Source organism: Sinocyclocheilus anshuiensis, unplaced genomic scaffold (assembly GCF_001515605.1).
Source record: "Sinocyclocheilus anshuiensis isolate Anshui unplaced genomic scaffold, SAMN03320099.WGS_v1.1 scaffold332, whole genome shotgun sequence".
Taxonomy (NCBI): domain Eukaryota; kingdom Metazoa; phylum Chordata; class Actinopteri; order Cypriniformes; family Cyprinidae; genus Sinocyclocheilus; species Sinocyclocheilus anshuiensis.
Window position 1 is genome coordinate 193,389 of NW_015554181.1, and position 9,565 is coordinate 202,953.

Sequence of the window (9,565 nt, forward strand, 5' to 3'; positions counted from 1 at the left end):
AGGACAGCTGATCTCGAGGGCCAGAGTTGCCCATGGCTGCGTTCCACTCCACTTTTAGACATGCACTCGCATTTCATTTATCCCCACCCCAAACAAGTCTATAATATATAAATGATTTTTTTTTTTACTTTTATAACAGCCCAGGCATACCTATATACATATAGAATGCTGCACCAAACAAATTTGTAAGGGGAAAAATGTAAACAATAAACCAACTGAATAGCTGATTCTAAGTGATCAAGGGCTTAGGACGTTCCAGTTCAGCTCATTCCAAGGGTTCCGCCAGAAGTGGGCACTCGTGCAACGTAATCAATGATGTACATCCGAGTAAACAAGACGGAGGGAAGTTTGCGAGTGGAACTGGAACGCAGCCCATGTTTGCTTCATTAATTCCCCCATTTTTTCAGGTGAGGAGCAACAGCTGACAACAATAATTCAACTAAACATTTAATGACCACCTGATAAATGAGAAAATTCAGACAATAAGAATGAATTCCAGTCAGTAAAACAACAGATAAACTGCTGACACCGAATGCGCTGAACTCTAAACTTTAAGGAGTCTCAAATTCTAAGATCTGTTCACACTGACTGATTAAAAGAAGTGACTGTGGAGCTCAAATGAGTTTGACACTGAATGCATTGAAACTGTAGACTCACTCATTTTTACATTAAATGTAATATCATCATCACATGTACAAAATGCCAGTAAATAAGCATTACAAATGTGTACAGGCAACTACTGTGGGGCATTTATTAAATATCACACACAGAATAAATAATAGAATAGAATAGAGAGGCAGAAAATTGATGCTTACAAGAGAGCGAACAAATATTACTCACACTGTACAATCAATTGATCAATAAACAGTCACATACTGCAAAACAAACAGTGATTCAGAAAAATTAACACATATTCAGAGCTGTAAACACTGCTAAGAAATACCAAACACTTTTCAAACATCTCTCCTCCATTACATCATAATAAACAATCAAATACTGATTTTCGTTAGTTTGTGAATTAATGTGTAAATTTGTCACCTCTGAAATATGACCTTTGTCTGCAGTTCAGGCCGTTCATGTCCATAAACACGTCTGCTGTAGTTTACAAACTACATGATTTATCTGTAAATTATTTAAAAATCACATCAAATACAAATCAACATGGCACAAAAGTGATTTTGTAATGTTTACAGTTGAACCCATCATGCAGCAGACAGTGTGACGTGTGCAGAAAACGTCTCATAAGTGCTGACATCAGTGCGTAGAAATCCATGCAAACACATATCAGGTGTATAAAGTGCACAAACACACCAGACCGAGACAGCAGTGCAATTAGCATTAAGAGAAACACACACACACACACACTTCTCTGGCCTTCAGTAGGGGATCTGGTTCTGATAGTACTGGATCATGTCATATGTTTTGCTCCTGGAACAAACAAAAACATTTCATATTATAAGCACAGCGTTTAACATTAAAACAAGTCAGGAAACGAGATGCATTAATGTGTGTGAGAGACACTGACCTGCTGCTCAGGAAGCAGTTCTGAATGACTTTGATGATAAAAGCTGCTGCTTCCTTCTCACTCACTCCAGGGTTAAAACGCTGCCTGCAACACACACAATTCACTTCAAATCAACAAACTACAAGCTATGAATTAGTTAATTCTATCTATCTATCTATCTATCTATCTATCATTTAAAACCATATCAACATCAAAGGGTAAATTCATGACAAATTCAAGTAATACATTTGAAATAATCATAATATTTTAATTAATTGCATACAGTAATTTAACAATATCATCTTTACAAACTAAATCAATAAAAATAAAAATGTAAAAAAAATAATACAAAAATAACAATAACATTTACATAAAATGCCATTTTTATATTTAATAAAATTTCTAATATTTTTCAAGGACAAAATTAAAAACAATGCCTAATATTCAATTGCCTAACAATCAATTTAGAGTCAAGGAAGACTTAAAAAAAAAAAAAACACTCACATTAATCACATAAATCACATTCGTTATTAATCTCATTATTAATCTCATTAATGTGTGTGTTTCTGGAGATCTTTTATGATGCGTTCTTAATAGTAACTTTTTAACTCCTTCATTTTTCATGTTCATAACAACCAACTATATGTATATGTATATGGATTTGTGTTTATTACGTCAAAAAGTCAGTAATAATTAATCTCATTCAAATCCATAGCTCGATTTTTCTAAACATTAAATTTTTTCAATATAAATCAAATATGTTTTCCCATATGAATCAAATATAAATCACATTTCCTATCTGCTCCACTGTTAGTTGTTTTGAACTCACTTGAGCAGTTTGATGGTTTGACCGCGGAAGCAGGGCAATCCTGTATCTAGCATCAGCGTTACCAAGGCAACCACAGCATCCATATACGGCCTGCAGAATAACAGAGATTCATTCAGTCTCTCAGTTTCTAACAAAAACACACACACACACACACACACACACACCTGACAGCCAGGTATCCGCGCACACACATCTCCATGAACCACTTGAAGGGCGTGGCCTCCATCTTCCCGCCCATGATCATCACCATCTCATCGGTCAGTTTGATGTCCGGCTCCCAGCCCAGATTCCCACCCGGAGAACTCTCGAACATGAAGCCGAAGTCTGAAACACACGCACACGTTAGAAACACACATGACAAACACAGAACAGAGAGGTTGACTGTTAGACGTCTCACCGATGTGGATGAGGTGGCCCTGTCTGTCCAGCATGATGTTCCCATTGTGTCTGTCCTTGATCTGCAGCAGGAAGAGCAGCAGACTGTACGCAGCCATGCTACGGATGAAGTTATACCTCGCCTGATAGAGACACAAGAGAGAGAGAGAGACGGAGAAAAAGACATTCAGAAAACCAGTGTTTCCTTAAAGCTTTTGACTCTAAGGCCATCAGCATTCACAGCCGGTTTCACTTTGGATAAAAATGTCTGCTAAATGCATTCATGTAAATGTAAAATGCATAAATGTAAATGAAAATGTAACACAAAACATATTTAAATGCCCCTAGCTCTAGTTTTGTTTTAAAAACGTTTTTTTTAATCTATGGGCACTCCTAATTCCTGTAAACTAAGAAAAAAGAAAAAGAGTTCATACCCTTTTTAACCAATGAATTTGCATGTTTTTCCAATCATTGGTGATTTTTTTACTCAATTTCTAGCTGATTACATATTTTTGAACCTAAAAAAATCAAATTAAAAAAATTAATTAATTAGTCACTTATTTTAATGTTTGTATTGTATGATTTTTAATCATTTTAAGTCACGTTGGGACCTCTAGTGGACAGGTTTAGAACTACTGGCATTGCTATTTTTCATTTACAAGACTTTTCCAGTTCTAGAACACACACTTTTAAAATTAGGCTTCCTCATATATCCAAGTCTTCCAAGCCTGGATCTTCAAAATTAATTAATTAATTAATTAAAATAAGAAATATTAAACTGACACAAATTAAAATAGGAAATATATTGATTTGTAGTTTCAGACTATTTCAAAGCTTATAGTTTATGATTTGAAATCATTTTAATTAATGATTTCCCCCCAAATGGACCGGTTTAGAACCACTGGCTTTTCTCACCTTCTGGAAGGCCAGAGTGGATTCGTCTCCGTACTGGTTCCGGAAATAATCATACATCCCGAAATCTGTCTGTCGTCCCAGCTGATCTCTGGACTTACAGTCTGGGATGCACTCGATGACGCCACACTGTGACACAAACACAGGACCTTCACATTAAACAACAACATCCAGACACAAGAACAACTTCAGTGTGGAAAAACCTAAAGCTGCTGGCGTCACACCTGCAGGAACTCATTTCTCTCAGATTCACTATCATATATTCACACAAACACAGACGAATGTAATAAAGTGAATTAATATGCAGTACAGTGAGTGAGATGTGTGTGTTTGTCCCTTCAGGTAACGATCATGTGCTGCTTCAGTGAGATTTACAATCACTGTTACACAGTTGTTTTTTATTAGTCATGTAAAAGTTTAGCTACAGAACAACCAGGGGCCAGTTGCATAACCTTAGCCACCAAGTTAAGACTAAGTTCTTACTTTTCCAATACAAATAAGACCAATCTACCTTTTCATAACTGAATTTAAAGTTATGACCAGTCATGAAGAAAACTAATTTTTAAGACTAGTCTAAACAGTTTATGCAACCATTCTCAGTTCTTTATTTACCCTTGCAAGACCCCCCCTCACCCCTCATAAAAACACTTTCTCACTGGATGTAGGAAAATCTCATAGGTGACCTATTTTGATCTCAAAAAAGTGAGCTGCCACTGAAAGGTGAGGAGTTTGCATCTATGATGGAGAACAAGACATGCTTTGCTGTAGTTTGCGGAGGTGGGTTTGGACTAAATCAGACCAGGACAACCATGAAAGCATCATTACCAACACCAAACCTAAACCTGCCTGAAATCAATGCTAAATTATCATTATAAACAAAAAAAAACAGTCTGATGCTAGCCAGAAAAACTCAAATAAATACAATAAAAATTTAAATTAAAATATTATTTAAATTAAAAAATAAAATAAATAATATTAAATTATAAACATTTAAAAAACAAAATAAAATGTAACATTAAAAAATAATAAATAAAATAACTCACCCCTGGTGCTGTAGCTACTACTCTATAAGGAAAAACAAACAGATCGAGTCCCACCAGCTGGAAAATGTTCTTAAACAGACCGATGATCTGCAACGCCAACATATCCTGGAGACAGAAAACAGAAAAAAAGACAAAAAAAATAAAAAATATTAAAGAGAGAAGAAAAACATCTGAATCACAAAATCAAACATTTTCCACTTAAATTAATTTTTAAACCATACACTTTTTCCATTTAACAGATTTATTATATCAGTTAACCCTTTAACTATCACCCCCATTTTTGAGCACAGACATGAAAGTGCACAGCAAAAACAAAGCACTAAAACGGAAATGTGAATCTAATACCTGTCTGCAGTCGTCTCCGACTTTAAAGATGGCCGCCTGCCAGCAGATCTTCTGTGCTTCTTCTGCACTCTGAGCTTCATCCAGCGAGTCTGAGCGACACAGCAAACCTACACACACACGATTTTTTTTATTACGACATGTATTTTTATTAAAGCTTAATTTCTGCTACTTACTTATGCATGGTCTTTCCGTTCTGTCATCTATTTGTGTATTAAAAACTGATTATTCAATTTTATTTATCTGTTTTGTATGAGTTGTTTCCACCATGTGATACAAAAAAACAAAAACAAAAAAGGTAAATTTGACTTTTTATCTCACAGTTTTTTCTAACTTTGTCTTCCTTGTGAATTGGCGAGATATAACCGTTATTCTGAGAAGTCTGAATAGTGAGATATAAACTCACCACTGAGGAAAAAAGTCAAAATTCTGAGATAAAAAATTGCAATTACCTTTTATTTATTTATTTTTTTAATTCCACGCTGGTAACAAAAAACAGAATTACAAGGTTTTAACTCAGAATTCGGACTTTTTCCTTGAAATTCCGAGATTATATCTCAAAATTCTGAGAAGCTAAAACTCAGAATTGCAAGGAAAAAAGTCAGAATTCTGAGGAAAAAAGGCACAATTTCATTTTTTAAAATTCTGTGGTGGAAACCAGCTTCCACAGTACTGTGTATTACTATCAATCTGTCTCTCCTTCTCCTTCTGTACGTGGGTTTTCACCTGTTCTCACATCACTTCATCAAAAACACTTCAGCTGTCTTGCAAGCACTGCTATTTTCTTCAGGAATGACAGAATTATGTCTGTGTTGTAATAGTTTGCATACCCTCTTTCTCCAGTTCACTCACTCCACAGCGTTTCACCTTGAATTTGGCCAGATACGGTGCTTTGGCGGCACTGAGGGGGAAACACACACAGATGCATGTTTTTATTGTGTATCAAACACATATGTGACTCTGGAGCACAAAAGCAGTCTTAAGTCGCTGGGGTATATTTGTAGCAATAGCCAACAATACATTGTTTTACAAAACTGACCCTTATGACTGGTTTTGTGCTCCAGGGTCACATATGACGCAGTATGAGCGCTGATCGTACCTCTGCATTGGTGTTCCTGATTTATAATCAATGTCCAGCACTATAGCTTCAGGGTTACTGGGCAGATAACAGCCTGAGAAACACAACAAATGCAATTAAAATCATTAAACGAGGCTGTAATATCAGTCACAGATCTGATTATGAAGAGATACTCAGACCTGGCTGGACTTTGATATCAGACAGGGCTCGCAGACACGCTCTCTTCCGCTCGTCACCTTTAGGAATCGGCCTGAAATACCAAAACACAGAAGAGATTTCAGCTTTAAACATAAGACTGAACATGAACATGATGGAAAATCAGCGCCATCTTGAGACTGAAACAGGAGGCGCAGTAGATGAGATGTTTCCAGTACTTTATAATGGCCGAGACATTGGTGATCTTGTTGAAGAAGTCAAACTCGCGCTGGTAGAAATCTTTAGCTGGACCTGAGAGAGAACCGATGATCTCCTCAACCAGCTGCTCCAGAAGCTCCCCGATATCAGCTACAAAACACAGAACAAGAACAAGCTGCAAAGGGCCGTTTACATTCACAACAATGACTTTTAACAATAAAGCAATGAAGTTTTAAAGATCACTAACTCTGAATGAATAGCAGACTCCACAACTATTACAATAACAACACAATGGAACTTGAATAATGTTCAGGACAATTTTTCCAGCTGATGAACAATGAAAACATTGACAGAATACATCCAACTTTAAAGCCTGTGATGAAACATTTTCAGTTAGGTGCCAAAGCAACATTTCTCATGATGTGCTAAAATAATAAAAACTAAAAATGAAAAAAATGAATAAAAACTATGTAGACATAAAAAAATAATAAAAATTACAAATACAAAATTACTAATATTTAAAGTAAAATGAACACTATAATTAAAATGCAACTAAAATATTAATTAAAAATATTTCAAATTTTTAAAACAATTAAATATTAAATAAAACATTCAATGAAAAATATTAAAATATTAATTAAAAACTACAATAACATCTCAAGCTGGACATTTTCAATGATAGATCTGGTTATGACATTTTTACAAATGAAACATATGCATGGGTGAATTGTTCACAATAAGAAATACGTAGGTGAATTTCCATTTCATGCTGACTTTAAAGCGCTTAAGCATTTAACAAAACTGCAGAATACTCAGAACAACCAGAAGATTATTATTTGTTTGTGTGGACGCTAATATATTTATCGTTTTTGGTGCAAACAGGCTTTAAAGCTCATGATAGTGAAGAGAAGCTGTTTTTACAGTCTTTCTGGTGTCCCTCCTCATCTGTGTAGATGTTGGTCTTCATGTTCCAGATGAACTGATGTGCCAGAAGCTGAGACTTCTGTGCCGCCCACAGGATATATTCTCTCACGTATCCCATCTACACAACATTACACATCAGCATCATTAGTGCACTCACCTGTCAGAGCAGAGAAAACCAAGAAATGCAAAATATTGCCTGCATACAACATATGAATTATACTCGCTAAAAACATTAAAATGATGCATGCAACTTCGTTTATACCTTTTCAATTCTTACTCTGCACATGCAAATCATTTTGCCATTATTTGACTTTATTACTTTAAACTTCATACACTATACCTTATCATAACGGAGGGCCTGAACAATTTGTGGGATGTAAAACAGAATAGCATCCTGTTGAAAGTATGAGAGAGAAATATGCATTAATAAAAGCACTCAAACTGATCACAGATAAAGATGTATAGTAATGTGTGTGTAATGACAGGTGCTGCATACCGGAGGGAAGGAGCGCAGGACTTTGACGGCGTACTGTGCGGTCAGCGGATGCGGCGGATACATGCTGGAGAAATACGAGAGTCCCGTGGGAGGATCGGCCGGAGCCCAACACAAGATATGACTCAACTCAGGAGAATCAGCGTCGATCGTGTGCCACGTCACTAAAAACTACGGCGGAAAACACAGGTTTACAGTCAGCGGTGCAGACGACAGGCAGCGTAGAGGCACATTTGAGTGAAAATCTATGCAATTATTATATTTATATTTATATTAAAATAACTTATAATGAATCATTAATTAGACTAAAACAATACATTTAGAGTAATATAAATAAAAAATATATAATTTTTATTATTATTATTATTATTATTATTATTTATAAAGTTTTTATTTAGTTATGGTCAATCACATTTTTATTTATTTATTTTATTGCAATTATTTAGTTTTAATATTTTGGATGTGATTAATCGTGATTAATCGTTTGACAGTACTATTTAAATTCACATTTTATTTATTTATTGTAATCAATTCATTTAATTGGGTTAAATGGTTAATTTATTTAATAGGTTAAAATAAATAAAACAGGTTTAAATAAATAAATGAATAAATAAATAAATAAATCTAACAGTACAGTACTAAAGTGAGCAGAAAAAAATATGTAACATAATAGGAACTAAATATTTTCCAAATTATACTTTACTAATATTTATAAGATTTATAAGATGCATTTTTCTTTGCCATCTCATTTCATCATTTGGTTGTGTTGGGTTCTGGACGTTCACCTTCACAGCCTCAGGAACGTCACTGACGGCCCCCGGGTCCAGACGAACCAAGCGGGTCACTTCTGAGAAAATGGCTTCGGTGTTCTTGAACCTGTAAAATATTGTGTAGAAAGAGTGGTAACATGTTTGGCGTGTGAAATTTTCATTTGTGGTTTCATGTGGAGGGATGTTAATGACGGTTGACTGATTAACACATAATATTAAGTTTAAACATGTCAGTTAACCATAAGAGGACCACATCATAAAATGTCTGAAGGCCTAACCACAAACAAAAACGATTAGTCAAATGGTTATATATATATATATATATATATATATATACTGTATATATATATATATACATACAAGTGTCAACACAGTAAAAATAGTTAAATGTTAGTACAATTTAAAATAGCTGCTTTCTATGAGAATATATGTTCAAATGTTTATTGCTAAATTTATTTCTGTGATGCGCAGCTGTATTTTCAGCATCATTACTTTGACCAGTCGAATGCATCCTTGATTAATAAAGGTATTTATTTCTTTTAAAAAAGATCTTTGGAACAGTCGTGTACAGTACCTTGAATGCAATATAAGTCACCAAACGCATCAAATACAATGTAAACGTCACACACTGAGTCCCTCACCTGGCCGGCAGCTGTAGTGCGAGGTATGGTGAGATGCTCCACGCTAGATTAACGTTGTCCTTCCACTGTTTCTCAGTCAGGCTGATGTACTTGGACCTCCAGTTGGTGATGCTGGTCTCCACAGACTGTTCGGCTGATATCTGCAGCTCCTGGCTGCCCAGAGGATTGTACCAGGTGGTCAGACGCTCCACCTCACTGGCCTAACAACACACAAGTGCTCATCTGGTTTAAAGGGGTCATATGACATTGCTAAAAAGAACATTATTTGGTGTATTTGGTGTAATGAAATGTGTTTATGCG

General features: G+C 35.3%; 1 protein-coding gene across 1 annotated transcript in view; it reads right to left on the reverse strand.

The window, feature by feature from the left end:
- Window positions 1-735: 735 nt before the first annotated feature.
- LOC107671001 (phosphatidylinositol 4-kinase alpha-like) overlaps window positions 736-9,565 on the reverse strand; it is a 58,346-nt gene continuing 49,516 nt past the window's right edge. Inside the window, exons 39-55 of the mRNA XM_016463817.1 lie at window positions 9,266-9,465; window positions 8,640-8,730; window positions 7,858-8,025; window positions 7,702-7,755; window positions 7,359-7,479; window positions 6,458-6,587; window positions 6,263-6,333; window positions 6,105-6,177; window positions 5,836-5,906; window positions 5,009-5,115; window positions 4,664-4,768; window positions 3,624-3,749; window positions 2,731-2,851; window positions 2,498-2,657; window positions 2,334-2,423; window positions 1,526-1,609; window positions 736-1,428 (exon numbers count right to left, since the gene is read on the reverse strand). Coding sequence (XP_016319303.1) covers window positions 1,377-1,428; window positions 1,526-1,609; window positions 2,334-2,423; window positions 2,498-2,657; window positions 2,731-2,851; window positions 3,624-3,749; window positions 4,664-4,768; window positions 5,009-5,115; window positions 5,836-5,906; window positions 6,105-6,177; window positions 6,263-6,333; window positions 6,458-6,587; window positions 7,359-7,479; window positions 7,702-7,755; window positions 7,858-8,025; window positions 8,640-8,730; window positions 9,266-9,465 — 1,824 coding nt within the window. The 3' untranslated portion in view covers window positions 736-1,376. The remainder of the gene's footprint in view (window positions 1,429-1,525; window positions 1,610-2,333; window positions 2,424-2,497; window positions 2,658-2,730; window positions 2,852-3,623; window positions 3,750-4,663; window positions 4,769-5,008; window positions 5,116-5,835; window positions 5,907-6,104; window positions 6,178-6,262; window positions 6,334-6,457; window positions 6,588-7,358; window positions 7,480-7,701; window positions 7,756-7,857; window positions 8,026-8,639; window positions 8,731-9,265; window positions 9,466-9,565) is intronic.